Source organism: Trichoderma camerunense, assembly GCF_050948025.1.
Source record: "Trichoderma camerunense strain CBS 138272 chromosome Unknown V8C40scaffold_2, whole genome shotgun sequence".
In the NCBI taxonomy this organism is placed as follows: Eukaryota; Fungi; Ascomycota; class Sordariomycetes; order Hypocreales; family Hypocreaceae; genus Trichoderma; species Trichoderma camerunense.
This window is the reverse complement of record NW_028145368.1, coordinates 523,421-546,064: the sequence shown is the minus strand read 5'-3', so window position 1 is coordinate 546,064 and position 22,644 is coordinate 523,421. Positions and strand designations below refer to the sequence as shown.

General features: G+C 45.8%; 8 protein-coding genes across 8 annotated transcripts; 6 read left to right on the top strand and 2 right to left on the bottom strand.

The window, feature by feature from the left end:
- Nucleotides 1-74: 74 nt before the first annotated feature.
- V8C40DRAFT_282371 (ferredoxin reductase-like protein) lies at nt 75-1,604 on the bottom strand (the record flags this gene model as incomplete). The annotated part of the gene is made up of 3 exons (XM_083221774.1): nt 75-1,238; nt 1,306-1,466; nt 1,523-1,604. 3 exons carry the CDS (start codon nt 1,602-1,604, stop codon nt 75-77), a joined length of 1,407 nt encoding a protein of 468 aa, XP_083077588.1.
- Nucleotides 1,605-2,153: 549 nt separating this feature from the next.
- Nucleotides 2,154-4,385, top strand: V8C40DRAFT_91462 (cytochrome P450). Its single transcript, XM_083223599.1, has 2 exons — nt 2,154-2,684; nt 2,754-4,385. Exons 1-2 carry the CDS (start codon nt 2,552-2,554, stop codon nt 4,268-4,270), a joined length of 1,650 nt encoding a protein of 549 aa, XP_083077587.1. The 5' UTR covers nt 2,154-2,551; the 3' UTR covers nt 4,271-4,385.
- A 279-nt stretch (nt 4,386-4,664) lies between these two features.
- On the top strand, nt 4,665-7,523 carry V8C40DRAFT_232220 (C2H2-type zinc finger protein). The gene is made up of 4 exons (XM_083213094.1): nt 4,665-4,855; nt 4,924-4,978; nt 5,035-5,263; nt 5,357-7,523. The coding sequence occupies exons 1-4, from the start codon at nt 4,720-4,722 to the stop codon at nt 7,352-7,354; spliced, it is 2,418 nt and encodes an 805-aa protein (XP_083077586.1). The 5' UTR covers nt 4,665-4,719; the 3' UTR covers nt 7,355-7,523.
- A 1,195-nt stretch (nt 7,524-8,718) lies between these two features.
- On the top strand, nt 8,719-9,847 carry V8C40DRAFT_232219 (uncharacterized protein). The gene is made up of 5 exons (XM_083213093.1): nt 8,719-8,782; nt 8,840-8,854; nt 8,918-9,296; nt 9,364-9,436; nt 9,507-9,847. Exons 3-5 carry the CDS (start codon nt 8,995-8,997, stop codon nt 9,708-9,710), a joined length of 579 nt encoding a protein of 192 aa, XP_083077585.1. The 5' UTR covers nt 8,719-8,782; nt 8,840-8,854; nt 8,918-8,994; the 3' UTR covers nt 9,711-9,847.
- A 553-nt stretch (nt 9,848-10,400) lies between these two features.
- Nucleotides 10,401-12,722, top strand: V8C40DRAFT_232218 (FAD-binding oxidoreductase). Its single transcript, XM_083213092.1, has 4 exons — nt 10,401-11,104; nt 11,161-12,211; nt 12,273-12,454; nt 12,511-12,722. Exons 1-4 carry the CDS (start codon nt 10,814-10,816, stop codon nt 12,655-12,657), a joined length of 1,671 nt encoding a protein of 556 aa, XP_083077584.1. The 5' UTR covers nt 10,401-10,813; the 3' UTR covers nt 12,658-12,722.
- Nucleotides 12,723-13,100: 378 nt separating this feature from the next.
- Nucleotides 13,101-14,190, bottom strand: V8C40DRAFT_261283 (GPR1/FUN34/yaaH family domain-containing protein; the record flags this gene model as incomplete). The annotated part of the gene is made up of 6 exons (XM_083219245.1): nt 13,101-13,253; nt 13,318-13,493; nt 13,550-13,660; nt 13,727-13,827; nt 13,893-13,982; nt 14,048-14,190. The coding sequence occupies 6 exons, from the start codon at nt 14,188-14,190 to the stop codon at nt 13,101-13,103; spliced, it is 774 nt and encodes a 257-aa protein (XP_083077583.1).
- Nucleotides 14,191-15,062: 872 nt separating this feature from the next.
- On the top strand, nt 15,063-16,590 carry V8C40DRAFT_282368 (sugar phosphate isomerase/epimerase family protein). Its single transcript, XM_083221773.1, has 7 exons — nt 15,063-15,299; nt 15,372-15,468; nt 15,526-15,663; nt 15,740-15,898; nt 15,967-16,069; nt 16,121-16,296; nt 16,350-16,590. Exons 1-7 carry the CDS (start codon nt 15,200-15,202, stop codon nt 16,459-16,461), a joined length of 885 nt encoding a protein of 294 aa, XP_083077582.1. The 5' UTR covers nt 15,063-15,199; the 3' UTR covers nt 16,462-16,590.
- A 1,336-nt stretch (nt 16,591-17,926) lies between these two features.
- V8C40DRAFT_272388 (Pfs, NACHT and ankyrin domain protein) lies at nt 17,927-21,866 on the top strand (the record flags this gene model as incomplete). The annotated part of the gene is made up of 5 exons (XM_083220353.1): nt 17,927-18,017; nt 18,081-18,945; nt 19,030-21,087; nt 21,124-21,445; nt 21,789-21,866. The coding sequence occupies 5 exons, from the start codon at nt 17,927-17,929 to the stop codon at nt 21,864-21,866; spliced, it is 3,414 nt and encodes a 1,137-aa protein (XP_083077581.1).
- Nucleotides 21,867-22,644: the final 778 nt, after the last annotated feature.

The window sequence follows — 22,644 nt, the reverse complement described above, 5'->3', positions numbered from 1 at the left end:
ATTCCTTTACATCTGGTGTATTTGGAATGTTTTGATAGTATACATTTCTTGTTAGATTCTTCAAAAGAAAACCTTCAAAATAAAAATACTTTCTTATCAATATCAGACAACAGCGTTGGTTCTTCAGTCTGAAGCTCAGACACTATCTTCTTGATAGCTGCAAGCATTGGAGGAGGGCCACAGAGTAAGAGACGAGAATCCTTGGATAGATCGTAAATAGACTCTTTGACAATACCTTTTGTCACGAATCCAGTACTGCCTGACCATTTGGAAGGGGGCTTTGCAAGAACGTAATGGATCCGAAGGTTTTGGGGGTGTTGCGACGCCAGTACATCCAGCTCTTCTTTCAAAAGAATGTCGGCTTCGGTATTGTTGGCATATATAAGAGAAACGAAAGTCTTATCCGAAGGGTCCGCACAAATGGCGCGGATCACCTGGTAAATGGGAGTGATACCGGTACCACCAGCAATCATACCGATGTGAGTCGCATATCCGTTGGTGTATCGCATAGCACCTTTCGGACCTCGAAATTCAACTTTGTCTCCGACCGCAAGGTGTTCAAGGCATTGAGTCATGACACCCGTTGGATAGACTTTGACAAGAAGATCAACGCGGCCAAGGTCTCGATTATCCGAAGTGGGCGTATATGATCGAGAGACCGTTTTGTCTCCAATTTGGGCTCGAATTGCAACGTGTTGCCCAGTAGGTAAGCCCAATGGCCGCGATGAATCTGGTAGTCCAAAGACAAAGCGGTATACATTGGGCGAAACCTTGACCTTTTCTTGGAGCGTAAGCTTGCGCCACTTCTGGGGGTCTAGTTGACATCCCGGTACGGCAGCAACAGGCGCAGACATGAACGGAGTCGCTGGATTTTGAACCCTGTATGCTGGGTACGAAGTAAAGTCCTCTTGGAAATCCAGTTTCGAAGCACCCCATGACACTACTCCGAACGTCAACAGAGCTTGTACCACAGATGCCATGCCAAAGCCAATCCAAAATTGGCCACTAGATACTCGCAGGCTTTTGGAAGACGCCTCTGCAAAATGAGACAGCAGCTTGCGGTGGTGGTAGCCTTGGTACGCTGTCCCGCCAAAGATTCCAATTATGAATATTTTAGAGAAGGCCCTTGCGTACCATGATGCGGTTCCTTTCGATGATTGAGATTTGGTATGAATAGTCGTTGTCTGGCTAACTGTTTCGAAGGTCGGCCGGTAAACTTCTACCGTAGCAGAACGATCCTGTTATCCAGCCTGGTCAATAATGGCAAATCTTTCAAAAGATACGTTGGATCATTATCACACTTACAGATGCCTGAATCTCGCCAACTAGCAAATCTTCTAACAATTCTCTCGCTTCTTCAGAATGGCCCACATCTTCAAATACTTGTGTCGTGTCTTTGCCGGCTTCCGCTATAAGAATATCGACACCACCTGGGTGGTCCTCTAGGTAATTCGTAACGTTGTAAACTGGGTCTTCTTGTCAGCATCAAAATTCTCAACGGAGGGAGCTTAACCACGCCAACCTTTGTTATGAATGACCATCCATATATCGTCAGGTTTATTGTGCTCCTGAACATCTCTGACGGAGACAGTCTTCAATCCCATCTTGCCAAGGACATTTGATACTTGGGTCGTAAAAGATGAAAGATAGTAGTGCTTGGAAGATGAGACCGTAAGAAGGAGACGTGGATGGTTGTATTTAACTCTATCACCTGGCTCAAAGTTCGCTAAAAAGAAGACGTATGGTGGGACCCATGTCGTAACAAGGATAACCCTAAGCTCTTATATAATAGAAGTGTGTCTACTCTTAGTAAAGCAATATACATAACCCATTCGGATAAATAGTCCACAACCAATCATTCATCTGATGTAAAACAAAGACTACTAATTCCAAAGCGACTAACCTCGGCTTTCAGACCATTTGAACAAATTCTGCTCCGATTATACAGAATCATTATCAATCCCAACACCAAGTCAGTAGTATAGTAGTATTTGGTCAGTTGACTAGTGATCGTTGATGATTTTACCTTGTGGGGAGCGTTTTGCCTTCGACTTACAATGTTAAACGCATTGTGGGGGTGGGGCGAATGCGTGTAAGTTTATGCGGGGTGCATGCGGGGTCACAATTGAACATGAAGGTGGCGTACATGTACCATTCTCTCAAGGCTACGAGAGTTTTGGACCAAATAACGAGATACTGACTCTGTATTTGCTTCTCGGCTGGCTATTGAAGTACCTGATATATCACGTTGTCTAATTGTCAAACAATGCCTAATATTACCTAGCAGCGGTTGATCCAGAGTTTCTGTAGATCTACCCCGCAATGCAACAGCTAGACAGTCTGGTTTGAAGTTATTTGCACCAATAATTCCAACCGGACTTGCGAATGTCTTTTCTCGTAGAAGCGCTGAAACTCTCTGTGGATTGGTGTAAGAGGGGATTCTGACGGTTGACTGAGACCATAAATAACAGCGATCCCTATCTACAACGATACCATACTGACATAACGGAATGCTACTTGATCAAGTCTTTTGTCTGCTTTCGATCAAACCATGGCATCAAAGAATTTCTTTCTAGTTGGAGACGATGTCTCAACAGCACAATCCATACTAGTGTCTCCAACCTACGGTCCAGATGAGCTGAAGCGTGCCGTCGCACGGCATTTCCATATTGTTCAACCAAGCGGTATGATTGATGCTATAATGTTTTCCTAGGTAGTGAGGACGATATCGCTGACATACCAACTCGAATAAGGAGTATCTTTCCACACCTCCTATGGCTCCATCAATACTGTCAGTGACGTGTTAGACGCCAACGAGCCTATCGGTATCAGAATCGACAATCAGGCCGTTCGTGAGCCCGATGGCCCAGAAGGCCTCCCCATTGTGGGAAGCTTTTACGAAATCTTCCCAGATCATCTCGGAAACCATACTCGTCTGTTCCGCCAATATGGCGGGCTGATCAAGACAACGAATATGGGAAAGACGAATTACCTCACAGACGACCCTGAAATCGCTGCCGTCGCCCTCAATGAATCCATATACTTTTCGAAAAAGATTAATGAAGATCATCCTCTTTGGGGAGTAAAAGATAATATTGCGACTTTTGTTGGAGATACCGAGACTGAGACCTGGCGCCTCAGCCATAAGTTTCTCCCAACATCAATGGGCCCCAAAGCTGTGAGACATTATGCACCATTGATTCAGGAAACGGTTCGGCGCTCTTTCGCTGTGTTTGACGCCTTTGCTGAAAGTGGTCGGTCGTGGAACGCCTACCAGTACATGGTAAAGCTGGCTTCCGAGACCATTGGCAAAGTCATCTTGGGCCAGAACTTTGGTCATCTGGTTAATGCAGATGCGCCATTCCACCCAATCCCGCTGTCTATCCTCACCATGTTCCAATTGAACAAGAGGGTGGCATCCCGGGGTGCTTGGTATCAGAACCTCCCCTTTGGAGATCCTAAGAAGTTGCGAGAAACACATAAGCTCTGTTACGCGTTGATAGAGGATATCGTTTCAGACATCGAGACTTCTGATACGGCGATGCCCAAGATGCCCATGGCAGAGGCCGCTTTGAAGGCATCTAACCTCGTCGAGTATCTGATCAAGGGCACGGACGAGAAGGGAGAGACATTCCCCCGCTCGATGATTGTACCCAACATCGTCATGCTGACTTCAGCTGGGTTTACGACTACCGCATCCCTTTTGTCCTGGCTCATCTACTCCGTTACCGAGCACCCCGGCAATCAAGAGCGCCTGCTCCAGGAGCTTGTGAACAATGGCATTAGCGAAACGACGGAATGGTCAGTCGATCTTGTTAGCAAGCTGTCGTTCCTCGATAAATTCGTCAAGGAGACCCAACGCCTCCACAACCCTGCCTTCCAGCCTGCGCGAACTGCAAAGACGGATGTCATTGTTCCCGGTGGATACCGCCTAAAGGCAGACAGCGTGGTTGTTTGTGCTCTCCACAGTCTTCACACAAATCCCAATCACTGGCACGACCCTTCTCAATTCGACCCGGATCGATGGGACACTGCCGAGGTAAAAGGTCGCCATCGTGGCATGTATCTCCCCTTTGCAACGGGTCCACGTGGCTGCATTGGCTTCAATTTTGCTCTTCTCGAGGCCAAGATTATTTTTAGCGAGTTGATATACCGCTATGAATTTATTCGGGATGGGAGTGAGAATGTTCAATACGACCCAGAGTTTCAACTTGTTCGGCCTTTGAATCTTTACGTGTCGGTCAAGAGAAGAACAAATCTGTCCACGTAGTAGAATATTTTGAAATAGCATAATAAAGTATGAAGTTGCTAATTTCTCTTGCCTTTCAGAACACCTTGCCGTACGAATGCGTGATAAATGTTTTTGTGCTTCATTTAGAAGGTATATTGATATGCTTCATTGAATCCGTCACATGATGTCTGTCTGTCCATCTTTTTACCCTTCCGATAACAGCCACCAAGTGGCGCCTCTATGCCTATTACGACAGAGCTAGAAAACGGCGTAAAATCCTCATACCTAATAGTAACTATTATACACAATTACGCAAGGACATTACTTTTATGCTTCTTTAGCCTTCGTGTAGCTCAGGTCCACTTTTTACATTTAGCCTCCCTATATAAAAATTCCACTACCCCAGATTCTGCTAACTCGACGTTTGCGCTCCCCATCATTGTCAAATCCGTCTGTTAGTTGGCCGCGAATGTCGCGACGATTGCGCCATGGAAGCTCCGGTTACCACACGGTCACAGAAGACTTCGACCAGAAGTAAACAGGGGCGTTCCAGGCCGCCTTTATGTCCATATTGTTCGCGGTCCTTCTCACGTCTCGAGCACTTGCAGCGACACATCAGAAGCCGTAGGCCATTTTCACCTTTTTACTGTTAAGAGTGAAGAGTTAGAAAGTTAACCAATTTCAACATGTAGATACTAATGATAAGCCATTTTCGTGTGAAATATGCTCAAGATCCTTTAGTAGAAAGTTGGTTTACTTATCAACACCTTATATTTAACCTAGTACTAATCATTGTTTGACAGTGATTTGGTGATTCGTCATAAGAGACTTGTGCACGCAACACAGTCTCATCAAGAACGGGGGCAGTATGAGACTGGAGGCCACCCGAGACACATCTCATCAGAAAGTACCCTGATCCCAGATGAACATACAAGAACTTCTGCCAGTAACCAGCCTCTGGCCCCTTGGACGAATGGAACCTACGCGACGCCCAACAGCTCGCTGGAAGAAACTCTGAATGCAAGTGTAAATGTAAAATGACACGAATCTATTGCAGATGTTCTTCTTTTGAAGGAGTTCATCTCCCAATCCCATGCAGCAGGTGCTAAATGGTATTTTCTCTAGGAGCCCGCATCTCTCCCATTGATGATCCAAGGGGGGGATCCAATGCAAGACTTTGCCACTTTCTTGGAAAGTATTGGGCTGTCTGAACAATGGGAATCCGAAGGGCTTCCATCCATGGAGCAATGGATTTTCCCAACCGATTCTGCGGTCGCTCCCCAACCCGGGTTAAAGGATGCTGTGCCGAACGACTCCGATTCAGAAGACCACTCTCTGCGAAGCCATGCTGCCGAGGAAGCGCTATTCTCCAACTTTGGGTCTCGCTTACCTTCTCTGCAGCCTGACGGAAGTGAGGTCGAAAACCGGCTCCAGACTTCAGCGGACACAATCAGGCTTCATTCAATACACAACATAAGCGAGTCCCAGTATCGTTCCTTTTTGAACACTATCGACGGCTTTCATCGAGTTTTACCCAAGGGGTTCTCACCTCCGTCCAAATATGCCTTGTCTAGGTACCTTCATGGTTTTCTTGATGGTTTGAATGAGCATCTTCCGTTCATACATTCTCCAACATTACGCATAGAAAGTTGTAACCCGGCTCTTGTTCTGGCAATTGCTGCCTGTGGCTCCCAATACCGTTTCGAGACCAGTCAAGGCGTGCAATTGTTTTATGCAGCACGAGCCATTGTTTTGGATACCATGAAGCAAAAAGGCTGCGGAATACAGGCTGGCTATACAGCAAATTCACCCCAGTGTAACTCTCCTGCGGCTGCTTTCTTGTCGAACTTTCCAGCTGGTGTTGCCGGTGAGGATAACTTTGACGAGACAGTGGAGATAATCCAGACTCTTCTGTTACTTATTATTTATGCAACTTGGGGAAACAACGGAACAATAGCGCAAGAACTCGGGTTCTTGGATAATACCCTCGCATCTTTGGTTCGCGCACACGGACTCGTCGAACCAGCTCAGAGTTTTGACCTGATGGATGGTTCAGATGATGTTAACTGGAATACATGGGTCAGCAGGGAGCTCAATAGGCGCACCAAGTTTATTGCCTACTGCTTCCTTAACCTTCACTGCCTAATGTATAACACGCCTCCGTTACTCTTGAACGCCGATCTTGGGCTTAATATGCCTTGCTCTAACGCCCTCTGGTCGGCACACAATGCGAATGAATGGCGACTGGCATGGGAATCGGTGGGGAAGAAACCCAGTGTCCCTTTCCAGAGGTCGTTTGCTTCCCTTTTTAGTAAGGGAGAAGTTTCGGCCACTGACGAGACACCATCAACTGCTCTTGGGAATCATATTCTCTTACATGCTTTATTCCAGCAGCTTTACTTCGCCCGTCAGCTGTGTCTATTTCCATTAGATCACGACCATCAGGCACGCGATATAACAGGGTTGGATGCAGTCCTTCGCACCTGGAAGTCTCGCTGGAAAGACACCCCAGAGTCAAGTACCGACCCGCGTAATCCAGCTGGACCAATCGCATTCACTTCGGCCGCTCTGCTCGGTCAGATATATGTACGCATACAAGTTGATCTGGGACCACATCGCGCTTTGATGACAAGAGATCCTTCAACAATTGCCCGAGCGTTGGTTAACGCACCGCAAACTATTGTACGAGGCCCGGGGCTCATCACCGCACTTCTCCACGCGGTTCACGCCCTATCCATTCCCATACAGCTCGGTATTGACTTTGTGGCGAGGACTCATTCATTTTATTGGAGTGTTCAACACTGTTTGGCCGCTGTAGAGTATGCTCATCTACTGACAAGGTGGCTCTTGGCTCTTCCAGGGCCAACAGAGCCGTCTCAGCATGAGAGAATGCTATTTTTGTGGATCACACGATTATTGGACGAAACTGAACATGGTATAAGAGTTCCCATGGAAAATCGGTTGAATTTGATACAGAATCTTGACACCGGAAGGCAATTGAGCATCTCCATCATCCGGGTTTGGGCTAGGATCTTTAATGGCAATACATCGTGGGAAATCGTCGATGTCGTCAGTGCGAGCTTGAAAGCATATGCTGATCTGCTGGAACAAAGCTGGAGCTGAATATTACATTTGCACGGCCAGATCGCGGTACATGGTTGTGATCTCCTATGGAAGTCATTCGAATTACTACTTCGTAGGCTGTAAGATACGTTATTTTTTGTCATATAGATCTCGTCAGATCTAATACCAGCAGTAGTAGAGCCATTCAATAGTTGTCTTTCGAGGCTGATGTCCATCTCAGTTCACAATTTGTAGTCTATCACTTGTTTGAGAGAGAGATCTTTCTCCAGAGATACTCAAGAGGTGATCGAATCTTTATTCCTAGACCCTACTCCTGAACCCCGCCTCCACTTACAAATCACTTGTAATATTCATTACAATCAACTTTCAAGAACCCCTCACCATAAGCAACCGTTCTCGAAGAGTCTACGCTCATTCCCTCGTCATTCCCGTGAGACTTCCCCTCAGCGTTCTTCACTACAGATGCGGGGATAAGGCAGGTGACATATAAGAAGTTGGGTGCGGGGAAATAAGAATGACACGGCTGTAAGATAAACCGTCCAAATCATTTTCGTTCTTAAAAGAGATGGAGAGTGCGTGTAATAGCCAACAGCCGACATACAAAACTTGGTTTCCGTGGTTTCACAGTTTGAGATTATAACTCAATCACTACCTCAGATTAGGTACAACGGTATCATCAATCACCATGTCTACAATGAAAGCATTGAACTATGTTGGACCCTACAAGGTCAAGGTGGAAGAGATTGAGAAACCCGAACTAGAACACCCCGATGACATTATTGTCAAAGTTACCACTGTTAGTGATCAATTTACACCAAACCAATCTTGCATCATCAATGTGCTGACAACTTCCAGGCAGCAATTTGTGGCTCGGATCTCCAGTAGGTACATGGAGGGAGTCTTACAATTCCCAAAGAAAGAGACAAACTCACAGTTTTATAGCATGTACGAAGGTCGGACGTCTGCTGAACCAGGGATTACATTTGGTAAGAAGACATTATATGGCCGCGTGGATGGAAAAAACAAATAATGGAAGCTAAACGGAAAAAGGTCACGAAAACATGGGAATCGTCGAAGAGCTAGGCCAAGGTGTCACATTGCTCAAGAAAGGAGATCGTGTTGTTATGCCATTCAATGTCGCTGATGGCCGTTGCCGCAATTGCGAGGAGGGAAAGACGGCATTTTGTACCGGAGTCAATCCTGGATTTGCAGGTGGCGCATATGGTACGATGTCAAAAGATTGAGCTATGGCTTCTTCTACTAAACTTGCCGCAGGTTATGTCGCCATGGGCCCTTATCGTGGGGGTATGAGTTTCTGAAATGATACATGTATATGGGTGTAACAATGAAAGTTCTGACGATATTATACAGGCCAGGCGCAATATATTCGCATCCCCTATGCAGACTTTAATGCTCTCAAATTGCCTCCCGGAAAAGAGCACGAAGCCGACTTTATACTTCTTGCAGGTAATTAAGAAACTCAACATTCCTTTGACGGCCATTGATGCTAACATGTTGGCACAGACATATTTCCCACTGGTATGTTATTGAATTGCAATATTCTCATTCTGATGGCCCTCGTATCTAATACTTAGCTTTCAGGCTGGCACGGCGTCGAAATATCCGGATTCCAGCCAGGTGAAAGCATCGCCATATTCGGTGCCGGTCCTGTCGGTTTGATGGCTGCTTATTCGGCTACTTTGCGCGGAGCCTCCAATGTTTACGTTGTAGACCGAGTCCCTGAACGCCTAGCGGTCGCCAAAAGCATCAACTGTATTCCCATCGACTTTACCGCGGGAGATGCAGTTGATCAGATTATTGCCCACAATGGCGGGATGGTGGACCGGTCAGTAGACGCTGTTGGATACCAAGCTGTCGACCCCATTGGATCCTCAGAAAGACCAAACATCATTATTGAGAATATGATTCGAGTCACACGAGCATGTGGAGGGCTCGGAATTCCCGGGCTTTATGTCCCCAGGTATGAGATCCATTCTTGCAGTTGTATTTCAATGCGTCAACTAATTATTGGTATTCCCTGCCGATAGCGACCCTGGTGCGCCTGATTCAAACTCGGCAAAGGGTATCATCAGCCTCAGCTTTGGAAAGTTGTTTGAGAAGGTAAGGAAGAGTTCTTCATTAGTGCATAGTACGCACTCCTCATACACAATATCCTAACTGCTTGTTTCAGGGCCTGTCGCTTAGCACTGGTCAGTGCAATGTGAAGAAATATAATCGGTACCTACGAGACATGATTATCGCCGGCAAAGCAAAGCCTAGCTTTGTCATCTCGCACGAGATTAGCCTCGGTGATGCAGAGGTTGCATACGAGAAATTTGATCGGAGGGAAGGGGGATACACCAAAGTGATTATTCACCCAAATGGAGGCTTTTGATGGCTCGTTATAAAGCAAATCGTGCGCCTTTTGAGGATAGCTTTTGAAGATAATTGGCAGCCCTATATCAAGTAAATTTGATAAACAGACTATTATTTTACGTTCCTGCATTGCAGAGTGGAGGAGTTCACTATTAGCTACCGAATAAAACTACATCGAAGTCTACCACTAGTAAACAATTTTATCCATCATATAGTTTAGTTAGATGATTGTTGTATTTATTGTATATATTCCAACTAGAGCAACGTCGATTATGGTTTGGCCAATAGCTTTTTTATAGTACCAAGGCATCAAGGCATGATTCCGTAATTTTAGTCTCGGGGAGACCGTATAAGATGCCAGCAAACAGACTACAACCTATGCTAGGAGGGCTTGAGTCTGAGACGACACCGATCAAGGCAGCCAATCTTTTCGATATTGATATTACATAAATCGCATTTGCTCGATCTGAATAAATCAAGTTAGCAAGCTAAACAATTAGGACTTTGAACTTTGAACTTTGTACTGCCGTAAATAATGCATAACCGACTACCCGATCGGGGAGACCGTCTCACTGACGTCTTAGTGCTATGTATGAGCTATTGGAAGCGGGGGCGGAGAAGCCGTGAGGGGGCTTGAGAAAAGCGGCGGCGGACCTCCGCTCCGTCGCCACTTGTAATTGAATGATTTCTTCTCGATTCCAGTTACCATCATAGGTGATATGAGAACGCGCCTTAGCGAGAACCTTGCTCTTGTCGCGTTTAGTCGAAGATGCTTAACCTCGGTTAAGAGACATTAGGATCGCGACAGTGACGTATGTGAAGCCATCAACATGTTCTTTTTTATAGGCCTTTCGCCCTGCATTCCGTGAAAAAATACACAGCTACATGCATCTAAAGTTTTCCGCGTATGGAGTAAGCCGTGTTACTCTTAGAACGTTTAGCTCTTGTCAACCTTCTTATTGAACAATTCTCTGGTATCCAGATAAAGCCCACGTCTATCGCCTATTGGGCTGTCAACATTGAACAATTTGAATGTTATCCATCTATTTTATACAAAGCCACCTGGCCAATACAACAACAGCCTTTTCTTAAAAGGAGCAGCAAATCTTAGCGAGAACGAAAATGAGCTCTTCTAGTTTGTTGTTTCGGAATAGAGCCTCAGCCAGGCTCCTACATCGGAATTTATTCTGCAGTCGCACAATATCAAGGGCTATTCATCAGACAAATAGTTCACCGCCCGGTAAGAGCGAGAAGGTGGAATCTTCATCAAGCTCACCTCATGGCTCTTCAAAGTTTGTCAAAGTAGCAGCGGGCATTGCGATCGTCGGAGCTGGGGTGGGTGCATATAACGTCTTTACTAAATCCAATACTCCGGACAAGCCCATATACGGATCTAATGCAGATTTCAAAAAGGTACAATTTCTTTTTTGCCTTCATTTCTTTATCTTACGCCTACTAAATTTTATTAGGCACTGAGAGAGCTTCAAGAAAAGCTTGGTGATGATCAGGTTAGCACGGATGAAAGTGATTTGCAGCAGCATGGTTATTCAGAGTGGTCCTCTGTCAACGCCGAACGTCTTCCAGTGGTGATCGCATATCCAAGATCTACTGAAGACGTCTCTGAAATTGCCAAGATTTGCCACAAGTATAGACTTCCCATGAATCCATATTCAGGAGGATCAAGTCTTGAAGCAAATTTTGCGGCTCCCTATGGCGGAGTGACAATTGACTTCATGGCTATGGATCAGGTCATTGCCTTGCACGAAGAGGACATGGATGTTGTTGTTCAGCCGTCCATCCAATGGCAGGAACTCAACCAGAAACTTGAGCATACCAATCTTTTCTTCCCAGTTGATCCTGGCCCTTCAGCCAAAATTGGAGGCATGGTGGGAACAAATTGCAGCGGGACAAATGCGATGCACTACGGCACTATGAAGGATTGGGTCATCAACTTGACGGTCGTCCTTGCAGATGGCCGCATAGTCAAGACACGACGCCGCCCACGAAAGACATCTGCAGGCTATAATCTAACAGGATTATTCGTTGGATCCGAGGGCACATTGGGTTTGGTGACAGAGATTACATTGAAACTGTCCCCTGTACCCGAAAATACACGAGTTGGAGTTGTCACATTTAGTGACATAGGAAAGGCTGCCACCGCGGCATCGAAGATGATTCGACGAGGCATTCCAGTGCAGTGCATGGAGCTTATGGATGACGTGCAAATGAGCGTCGTGAATCGTGCAGGGGGGACTTCGAGGGTTTGGAAAGAATTGCCGACGCTCTTCTTCAAATTCTCAGGCACAAAGGGACAGGTTGCGGACAGCATCAACCAGACAAAAGAGACAATTCAGCCGTTTGCAGACACGTTTGAGTTTGCAAAAGATGATGATGAGGCTCATACGCTCTGGTCAGCTCGCAAGGAAGCCCTGTGGAGCATGATTGCTCTGGGCGATGAGGGCTCGAGTGTATGGACCACAGATGTTGCGGTACCCATATCAAGCTTAAGGGAAATAATCGGTAAGTCGAAGTTTGTTGCTTTTTCTTCTGGCATCAAAGTGCATGATACTAATAAGCATAGAAACGTCAAAGAAAGATATTGATGACTTGGGGGTTTTCGCTGGGGTTATCGGTCATATTGGTGATGGAAACTTCCATGGGTTCATTCTACATAACAGAAATGATCCGGATGAACAAAAAAGGGTGGAACAGTGCGTTCATAACATGGTAGAACGTGCTCTGGAAATGGATGGATCATGCACAGTGAGTTTCCATGCTGTATAATTCTGAGAGGCTACTAACATGATGCGTTAATCTAGGGCGAACATGGAATCGGGATGGGAAAGAAAGATTTCCTGCTTCGAGAACTGGGTTATGATACTGTGGATGTAATGCGGAATCTCAAGCTTGCGCTTGATCCGCATTGGTTATTGAACCCCGGAAAGATTTTCGACTTCAAAAATTAGACATATTCCGCTGTATAAAACATTGTAATAATTAGACGCTTCCCCATGGTATTTTAATATTTACCAGGGTATTAATTAAAGATTTTGACTATAGTAAAAGTGGTATGGTCCTGGTACGCGTTCAGTAACTACTTGAATAAGCCGATGTTGATGTGTCTTGAAAGCCTTTCACGTATATTTGTACATGAACTACTTAGACGATTCGCCAATAGTAGTTAAGTTTAATAAAAACTTAAAAGGTAGCAATTTACCCATGAATTCTTAGACGCAGATAAGCAACCTCACTCGATTATTCATGGACTACAATAAGTCTGCTGGTAACATCTTGTGTTTATGAATCATATGTACGGATATTGGTTACATTGACATATGCCCATAATTCAGGAACTGAGAGACGTCTCCAGAAAATAGAGACTCATAAAGCCCCTCATCTCGTTTCAATGCTAAACAGCCTCGCCAGATGTCTTTTCCCTGGCCAATCGTCCAGTGAGATCACCTACTGGGACTCTCAGTGGAAAGTTGACAGCATCGAGCATAAGGCCAATCAAGTAATACCATGCTAGGGAACAGACGACAAACGTAAGAGCTCCCCCAGTCTATGTACACATTAGTTGCATGTCTTGTAAGTGAATTGGCATCTGTACATAAGAATAGACATACTTTGGATAGTCTGCCTCCAACCACATCGTTTCCGTGCGCAATGGACCAGTAAGATACCGCAAGACAGATCAACGCTAACGTAAGGGTGAAAAAAAGGCAGACAAAGACCACATTAAGGCGAGTGGCACATATGGTGTATATCGCGACAAGGACAGCCGTGAATATCAAGCCAAATGCTAAAGATGACTGATGAGCATAAACGTTATTCACTCTGAGAGTTCAGCTCACTCACCATAACTGGCATAAAACTCGCTGATATCCGTGTTATCTTGGCCGCTCTGAAAAAAGCCCTGTGCATTAAAGCTGGGCGTTTGAGTGGCACCAAAGCCCACCCAAAATGCTCCTATTAAGCAGGATCTTTGTAAGTAATGTAGTAAATCCTAGCATCTAGACGCAGAACCCTACTTACCAAACGATCCAAAGACGACGAAAGGGAAGGTGTTTCCCAGAATGAACTCAAGTACCGATGCGATTAGCTGGAGTAAACCTCCAAAGAAGTAGGTAAATCCTCTTTTGAGATCATTAATGTCTTCCTTTTCAACAACCCGTGAGTACGTCGAGGAGTCCCAACTCACATTGTTGCCACGCCACCACCTCCAGATCCACCCCAACCCATAAGTGTGCATGCCAAAGGCGTCGCGCCCATCAAAAACCCAACAAGTCCCCTATTACACTTTTAGTACGTCCTTCAATTACCAGGATCCATATGTGTCGCTATACGGGCACTCACAAAGGCGTCGGGTTACCAAGGCGTTTATACCAATCTGCTTTGGGGAGCTGAGGAGCAAGATATCGTCTCTCAAACACCTCGATCGGAATGGCAACGCTCGTATTCGTGCGAACGCACTCAATCTGGTCAGAATTGCCACTCATGTTTCCGTCGGTAGGCACCTTTATGCTCTCATATACAGTCATCCTCTGAGATATATAAACTTTTGGAGAGGGAGGAGGAAGAAGCACTCGAAGATAGACCGAAGAGTATTGCTATTCTACTACATTATCTTTGTCTGTAGAAGAGCTTTTTATAATTGTATCTCGAGCTATCTCCTTTACTTTCCTCCTTAATTATGGTACTTCCTGTTTAGCTAGATTGAGTCTAAGATTGAGTTTGTGGGGTTTGCGGGGGAATTCGCGGGGACTTCCACTTCCCCAGCTTTTGAACTACGAGGCTATAGCGCTTACTCCGTACTGACAGCATACATTTAATGTAAATAGTCCTGGGATTCTAACTATTGCCTTTGTATCCATACTCTTGTGGGATTACTTCAGCTCTCAAGGTCTTGTAGGAGGGAAAGAACGTTGATCCATTTGATCAAGTACGCAGGCCCTGGATTATGTAGTAGGAAGGATCGCAAGACGGATCAATACCCCTAGCCTTCGGGTGCCAGTTGGATACAAACGTTATTTTCTATGTATATATGACCAATTTACTAGCCTTCCTTTATACAGTTCAGTAGCTTCAATCAGCAATTCCCATATTCCTTGTGTTCGATCAGATGTGTCTTCCGGCCATAGCAAATAGCAACTTAGCCACAGACGCCTAGTCTGACATTTAGTCTTACTAGCTCCAGGAATAAGTATTGTCCAATACCTTGAAATTATGGAGCTCATCAAATAATGTCCTGCGGGGGTGACAATGCATCCAGCTGTCAAGCAAGCCCCCGCATTCTAAAGACGAACTATCCCCCACATAAGCAATGTCCGCCACATGTCACTCTTAGTCAGGTACTCTCTGTCATTGTCTTGTGTTTCACTAAGGGGAATAACTCCATTTCACAAGATTCAGATAAAATAGCTGTGAATTAATTGAGAATAATTTCAATGCATCTTGCTAAAGCCTCGTCTATTGTAGACAAGTCTCAAGCTGACGTCTCTCGTAAAGATGAGAATTCTTTGTCTTCGATCTCTGTGGGGAGTTGACCCGGGCCATCATCTCGACAACTGGGCCAGCTGGTTCCCTGAGCTCAAAGACAAAGGTTACGGTATGTCTGACATATTTCCCTGAAGAAGTCTCGAATCTACGACAGTCAGCTAATACTAGGAAAAAATGAAAGATGGCGTTGAGGTAAAAGTAAATATGCTGGAGCAAGAGAGCGATTATGAGCGCCTAAGACACATTTGTGACCAACTTCAACTCGAAATCAGCGTATTGTAAGTAGTCTATCCCCCAGTTGGAAAAGAACCTCCGCTAAGCTCTGCTGTTACTAGGGCACAAACGAGCCCGGCCCCATCAATTGTCCCCCGCCAGCCTGGCTTAAACGCAGAAAAACACTTGGCGAGATACCGCGAGATAATCCAACAAGTCAAGCCTCTAAGACCGCTCGTTATTACATTTCAGTCGGGGCAGTAGGTGATTTCTTTATACTTGTTGTATACATATGATAATGATTAAGATCCTGATACTTATACATGACTTTGCTAGAGACGACTGGAATATTGAAGAGTCAATCAAGTTTTATGAGGGTACTATCCAAATTGATAGAGAACTTGGTGTTTCGGGCCTCGTCTGTCATGAGACGCATCGAAGTCGGTCGCTGTTTGCCCCCTGGGTGACGCGACTGATTCTCGAGGCTGTCCCTGAGTATGAGTGTTCCACCATGAAAAGGGTGATAAGAAAACGGGCTAACCTAGTTATCTGATATATTATAGACTGAGACTGACTGCCGACTTTTCCCATTGGATGGTTGTTGGTGAAAGGTTACTAGACGATAGTGAAGGCGATCGCACGACTATAGAAGCCATTGTCCCTCACGTCCGTAGGATCTAACCATTTTCCATTCATACGATGTTGACAATATCCTAGGTATACCATATACATACGAGGGTTGGAACAACTCAGGCTACTCAATGCCCAGCACCTACGCATCCAGACTTCGAGCAGGAGAGGCTCTGTTACGAACGACTGTGGAGAAATATTCTGAAATGCCAGTTTGAGACAAATGGACCCGATGCACTGATCACATTTGTTCCCGAATACGGGTGAGAAATACCTGGAATGTAGTTCAAAACGTGAAGAGCTAACTTTAACTTAGTCCCTTCCCTTACCATCCTTTCAGAAGTATAAAAGCCTATGGAGATGTGGCGGATGAGGAAGCACAGCGCCTGCAAGACGTATTCAAGGAATTTACGGCTACTCTTATGTAAGACAATGAACTTTTTCTCCAGAGGAGCGGTTCAAAAGTAATTTTGAGGTAGGAATTCTTTCACTAGAAAAGAACATTAATTAGGCAAGAGTTCAGCTTTACTCTTTGAGAACCGATACGCTCTTATTGGACGCTGAACTCCAAAGTGGTGGGGTTTGGGCATAGCTACATGATGCGGCTGCTTCTCTCGCAACCATTTCTACACGTACTTAACTTGCATTGGCTACGAGCGATTGAATTGCCATCAGAGTGAATAAATGTGCGCTAGTCCTGCATGTAAGATGACGTGGCTAGCATTTGTATATTTCAGTTTTCACAACTATCAGTTTTAGCATCCTGCTGAGGTAATTTTCTATTCGTCGACCATAGAGTTCGTTCATAAGCAGAATAGCTGATTGTTGTTCATGATACAGCTACCTTCCACGTCTACGCAATTCTGTTTCTTTCACTATCACTGAGTTTGGCATCAATTACTGTCTGCAAGTATTTCTAACTCTTGGGGCCACGGGATCAGTCCAATTTCCCTGATTAGTTCTCAGTCTCTTTGCCAACTCGGCTCATTCTTCAGCATGTCTGATCCCAATAACTATGCCGTCGGATGGATCTGCGCGATAACAACTGAGTATGTTGCCGCACAGTCTTTCCTTGACGAAACACATCAAAGACCAGAAGAGTTATCGCCCAACGATAATAACGACTATACACTGGGTAAAATAGGGGAGCACAATGTGGTGATAGCAGTGTTGCCCGATGGAGAGTACGGGATATCATCTGCAGCAAGCGTTGCCAGAGACATGCTTCACAGCTTTCCTAATATCCGGATTGGTTTAATGGTGGGGATTGGTGGAGGTGCGCCAAGCAAGAAGCATGATATACGCTTAGGCGATATCATCGTCAGTTCTTCCGGGAATGGGAAGGGTGGTGTGTTCCAGTATGACTTTGGAAAAACCGTCCAAGAACAAAGTTTCCAACACTCAGGTTTCTTAAACCAGCCACCGACGGTACTAAGGACCGCTGTAAGCGGACTTCGGTCTCGTTATGAGCTACAAGGACATCAGCTTGATCTTAACATTAGCAAGATCTTAGAGAAATACAAAAGGCTAAAGCGCAAATACAGCCGACCGCCACCAAGCACTGACCTTCTATACCGGACTGATACTATTCATCCCTTAGGAGATGAGACAGGCTGTGCGGTGCTTTGTGGTAATAGCCCGTCAAAGCTGATACTCCGACCTGAAAGAACTGAGGATGATGATATTCCAACCATCCACTATGGGCTAATTGCATCGGCCAACCAGCTAATGAAGGATGCATCAATTCGGGATACACTTGCAGCAGAAAAAGATGTTCTTTGCTTCGAGATGGAAGCGGCAGGGCTAATGAATCACTTTCCCTGTTTAGTGATTCGTGGTATATGCGACTATTCAGATTCCCACAAGAACAAAACCTGGCAAGGATATGCAGCGATGGCGGCTGCTGCATATGCAAAAGACCTTCTACTTCGAATTGTTCCTAACAAAATTGAGGCCGAGAAAAGAGTTGGAGAGATTCTATCCGGTTAGTTTTCAGAAAATGTGAAGCTATCTCATAGCGATTGCTAATTGGATATAACCATAATAGATGTAAAAGAAAGGATTATCGATATGTCACAAAACATTACCAAGATCGTACGGAAGCAACTGGATCAAGAACTTCAAGCTATCTTAGACTGGATCACGCCAATTGATTATGCCTCTCAACAAAATGACCTCATTAAGAGCCGTCAGCCAGGAACTGGAGAATGGTTGGTAAACTCGGAAGAATTCCAAAATTGGATTAACAAAAAAAAGCAAACCTTGTTCTGCCCCGGAATTCCAGGGGCTGGAAAGACCATAGCCACCTCTATTGCGGTTAGCTATCTTCATGCTAAGTTCCAAGAAAAGCACGGCATTGGGATTGCATACCTCTATCTGAACTTCCGCCGGCAGTCAGAGCAGGAACCCATACATATCCTCTCAAGCATTTTGAGGCAACTTTCCCAAATGGGTTCTAAGGTACACGACGGTGTAAAAGAGCTATATAAGGAACATAAACCAAAGAAGGAGGAAAACCAGCCAACTTCGCGCATTCCACCCACCCCACCTTCACTTGGCGAAATCGTGAAAACCCTCAACAAGGTTATTGCTAGCTATTCGAGAACATATATAATCATCGATGCTCTGGATGAATGCACAGATTCCAATCTACACCGTTCTACCCTCATGTTTGAGATATTTGGTCTTCAAACTAGACTGGGTGTAAACTTATTTTTCACGTCTCGGCTCGTCCCACATATAGAAGAGGATTTCGAAAGCAGGGAGTGTAACACACTCAAAATTCGTGCTACTGATAAAGACATGCGGCAATACCTAGACAGCAATATGTCACAGTTGCCTGCATTCATCTTCCAGTCCACCGGTCTTGAAGAAAGGATAAAGTCGTCTATTATCGAAGCATCTAAAGAAGTGTAAGTCCAATCGTTAACCAATTACACATATTGTTAGAGGAAAATGTTTCATTGACATATTTGTTGTAGGTTTCTTCTCGCCAGACTTCACCTAGATTCCCTGCGAGACAGTATAAGCGTCTGGCAAGTTGAAGATGCACTAAAAAGTCTTCCCAAAGGACTGGATGCCTATGAGCAAGCATACAACGGAGCCATGGAGAGAATTAGGAGCCAAAAACGGGGTTTCTGCGAACTTGCCAACCGGGTTCTTTTTTGGATCACCTATTCTACACGGCCTCTATCTACCTTGGAGTTGCAGCACGCACTCGCAGTTGTGAATGATTCCTCTGCCCTAAATCCACGCAACCTGCCTGAGATTGGACTTATGGTCTCTGTATGCGGCGGGCTAGTGGCGGTTGATGAACACAGTGATATCATCCGCCTAGTCCATTATACGGTGCAAGAATACTTTGAGCGGACCTGCGACACATGGTTTCCAACTGCTCAGGCTGATATTGCGAGAACATGTATCACTTACCTGTCGTTCAATATCTTTAAAGCGGGTGCAAACCCGACTGATGAGGTTTCTGAAGCAGAATCGCAGTCAGATATTCTGTATGACTATGCTGCCTGCAACTGGGGGCACCATGTGCGCATTTCGTCAGATCCAGATGTCAATCTCCTTGCTGTGGCCTTTCTAGAGAGTGAAGCTTCAGCATCCACGTGGAAGCAGGCAATGCAAATCTATAAGAAACACTCTACGCGTTACGATCAGGAGTGTCAAAACAACGTTGGACTTCATATAGCAGCATATTTTGGGCTTATAGACCCAATGGAGGCACTACTCGAAAAACACGATCCTGACTCCCAAGTCGCAAATTGGAGTCCAATACACTGGGCCTCACTGGAAGGCCATGATGCAGCAGTGAAGCTGTTGTTGAAGAATGATGCTAATCCTAACGGATGGGACCACGAGTATAGCCCATTGCAACTAGCTGTGCGTAATGACCATACGGCGGTGGTGAGGTTGCTTCTGGAAGGTGCTGCCAACCCTGGTTATCAAAACCTTGATAATTACTTTAAGCATGCTTCAAAGACTGGGAATGTTGACATGGTGAAGCTACTGTTCCGATGGTGTGGCCACCAACCAAACGATTGTTATCTTCTACGTATTGCCGCGCGGAACGGCCATGAGGCAATGGTACAACTGTTATTAGACGAGGGTCTTGGCCTAGAGTCACGAGACAAGGAGGGCAATACACCTCTACAACACGCCGCAGCCAATGGCCACGAGGCAGTTGTAAAACTACTGCTACAGAAAGGCGCCAATCTGGATATCAAGAATAAAAACGGTGATACGCCACTGCTAATGGCTGTTGAGAACAGCCATGAGGCTGTTACAAAGCTCCTGCTAGGGAAAAGTGCAAACAAGGGGGCCGAAGCAAGTTCTCTGGATAGACTGCTTATCATAGCGGCAGAAAACGGCGACTGTCAGATAGTCAAATTGCTGCTTAAAAGTGGTGCCAATCCAAACCCAGAGGAACCTGGAGCAGATGCAACGGCACTATATTCGGCTGCAGAGGAAGGGCATGTTGAAATTGTTAAGCTGTTGCTAGACCGGGATGCCGATCCGAGATATATACTCAAACGGCGACTCGAGCCAAAAACGGCGCTACATGGAGCTGCTGAAGGGGGTGATGGGGCTGTGATGAGGCTCTTGTTGCAACGTGGTACTACTTTGGGGGATATAAATGACTGGGGAGCGGCCTTAGACTGGGCTGCAGTGTACGGGTATAAGTCTGTGGTAGAGTTATTAGTGGAGAAGGGCATCGACCCAGATTGCAAACGGGATGATCGATCTCAAGCCACACCGTTACTATCAGCTGCAAAGAGAGGGCATGAAGAGATAGTGAAGTTCCTTCTAGAAAAGGGCGCCGACCCGAAAGTTTATGATGCAGATGGAACTACGCCATTAGCCCAGGCCGCAGATGGCGGCTATAAAGCAGTAGTGAAGCTGCTATTGGAACACGGCGCAGATCCAGACGCCGGGAGAGTGAAGGACTTGAGGCCTCTGGCTGCGGCTGCACAGAATGGACATGGAGCAGTGGTGTGGCTGCTGTTGGAAGGCGGTGCCAAACTCGAACCCAGTGAAAGATATGGCCCGTACGATGAAAATCTTCTTTTTTGGGCTTCAGATAGGCGATACGGCGCAGTTGTAAAGTTACTGCTGGATAAGGGCGCGGAGCTGGAGTCTAAGCAAAACAATGGCTGGTTTACTCGAACGCCGCTACACTACGCAGTACATATCGGCTATGAGGCAATGGTTCAACAATTTCTAGAGAAGGGCGCCAACTTTGATGCAGAAGACGATGATGGTCGAACACCCCTGCATTGTGCCATAGAGAGAGGGTTTGACCGAGTAGTCAGACTACTTTTGGATGCAGGTGCCAACCCAAGTCTTGCTACCAAAGACAGGGGACCACCAATATATCTAGCCGCAGAGAAAGGGCATGCAGCAATAGTAGAGCTATTGCTAGATAAGGGGGCTAACCCAGACTCTGGGACCATCATCGACACGACATTATCTATATCCACAAAAAACGGACATGAAGCAGTGGTAAAGCTATTACTCAATAAGGGCTCTAACCCAAATTTTACCGCTTCTCTTGGGGGGAATCCACCGTTGTGTATAGCTGCAGAGTACGGCCGAGTGCACATAGCAAAACTGCTCCTTGACAAGGGCGCCAGGCGAAAAAGTACCACTGTATATGGCTATGGTGAGCGCCAACAGGCAATACATCTAGCCGCATCGAGTGGGTGCGAAGCAATAGTAAAACTATTGCTAGACAAAGGCATAAGTCCAGACGTCGGGTGCGGAAGCTACGGCGGAGACGAAACACCATTACATAAAGCTGCAAGCCATGACCACGACGCTGTGGTAAGGTTGCTGCTCACGAGGGGAGCTAATCCCAATTCAAAGGATGATAAGGGCCAGACACCTCTAGACTACGCTATACGGAAGGGAAAATCACAGGGGGGAGGAGACGTCGTGATGAAGTTACTTCTTCAGAGCGGTGCTGACCTGAATATTGAAAAAGAAACTCTATTCGACTTTCTAGAACCAAGCAGAAGCGGTCTGATCAATTTATTCTTGGAAAGGGGTGTGAGTGTCGAGTCGAAAGACAAAGAAGGCTCCACGCTGTTACATCACTCAGTACTATCGGATTCTACACCAATAATAAGGGTTTTACTCGCTCGCAACGCCTCTACTGGGGCCAGAGATTCGCGAGGCAAAACACCACTACATATAGCTGCCAGTCAAGGACTAAAAGTCGCTGCAAAATTACTTCTAGATAAGGGGGCGAAGATTAACTTAAAGGATAACGACGGCGATACTCCACTACATGAAGCAGCCCGAAGAGGGGGGGAGATAGTAGTAAAATTACTCCTAGACAGAGGGGCTGATGCACAGGTCGAAAATATGGCTGGTAAAACACCACTACATTATGCAGTATCTGCTCGGAAGGGGAGGGTCGTAAAACTATTGCTTACGAGAGGGGCTAATGCGCATGCTAAAGACAAGAAAGGCAAAACACCATTGAGTAGTGTAAAATCCCGTGGGCGGGAAGAAATGGTAGGGTTGTTACTAGGGAGACACGGTAATTAGAGTAGCTTTCAACTTCAACAGCAATGTGGCTCGGGGTCATTGCATGGAACTCG

What these genes read in the sequence shown, in the direction of transcription:
- V8C40DRAFT_232220 (XM_083213094.1), top strand. Translation starts at nt 4,720, where the DNA reads ATGGAAGCTCCGGTTACCACACGGTCACAGAAGACTTCGACCAGAAGT. An exon ending in TCAAGATCCTTTAGTAGAAA is followed by an intron (nt 4,979 to 5,034) that starts GTTGGTTTACTT and finishes ATTGTTTGACAG; the next exon opens with TGATTTGGTGATTCGTCATA. An exon ending in CTCTGAATGCAAGTGTAAAT is followed by an intron (nt 5,264 to 5,356) that starts GTAAAATGACAC and finishes TATTTTCTCTAG; the next exon opens with GAGCCCGCATCTCTCCCATT.
- V8C40DRAFT_282368 (XM_083221773.1), top strand. Translation starts at nt 15,200, where the DNA reads ATGAGAATTCTTTGTCTTCGATCTCTGTGGGGAGTTGACCCGGGCCAT. An exon ending in CAACTCGAAATCAGCGTATT is followed by an intron (nt 15,469 to 15,525) that starts GTAAGTAGTCTA and finishes TGCTGTTACTAG; the next exon opens with GGCACAAACGAGCCCGGCCC. An exon ending in ATTACATTTCAGTCGGGGCA is followed by an intron (nt 15,664 to 15,739) that starts GTAGGTGATTTC and finishes TGACTTTGCTAG; the next exon opens with AGACGACTGGAATATTGAAG.
- V8C40DRAFT_232218 (XM_083213092.1), top strand. Translation starts at nt 10,814, where the DNA reads ATGAGCTCTTCTAGTTTGTTGTTTCGGAATAGAGCCTCAGCCAGGCTC. An exon ending in CTAATGCAGATTTCAAAAAG is followed by an intron (nt 11,105 to 11,160) that starts GTACAATTTCTT and finishes AAATTTTATTAG; the next exon opens with GCACTGAGAGAGCTTCAAGA. An exon ending in AAATGGATGGATCATGCACA is followed by an intron (nt 12,455 to 12,510) that starts GTGAGTTTCCAT and finishes GCGTTAATCTAG; the next exon opens with GGCGAACATGGAATCGGGAT.
- V8C40DRAFT_232219 (XM_083213093.1), top strand. Translation starts at nt 8,995, where the DNA reads ATGGCTGCTTATTCGGCTACTTTGCGCGGAGCCTCCAATGTTTACGTT. An exon ending in CCCGGGCTTTATGTCCCCAG is followed by an intron (nt 9,297 to 9,363) that starts GTATGAGATCCA and finishes CCCTGCCGATAG; the next exon opens with CGACCCTGGTGCGCCTGATT. An exon ending in TTGGAAAGTTGTTTGAGAAG is followed by an intron (nt 9,437 to 9,506) that starts GTAAGGAAGAGT and finishes TGCTTGTTTCAG; the next exon opens with GGCCTGTCGCTTAGCACTGG.
- V8C40DRAFT_91462 (XM_083223599.1), top strand. Translation starts at nt 2,552, where the DNA reads ATGGCATCAAAGAATTTCTTTCTAGTTGGAGACGATGTCTCAACAGCA. An exon ending in CCATATTGTTCAACCAAGCG is followed by an intron (nt 2,685 to 2,753) that starts GTATGATTGATG and finishes AACTCGAATAAG; the next exon opens with GAGTATCTTTCCACACCTCC.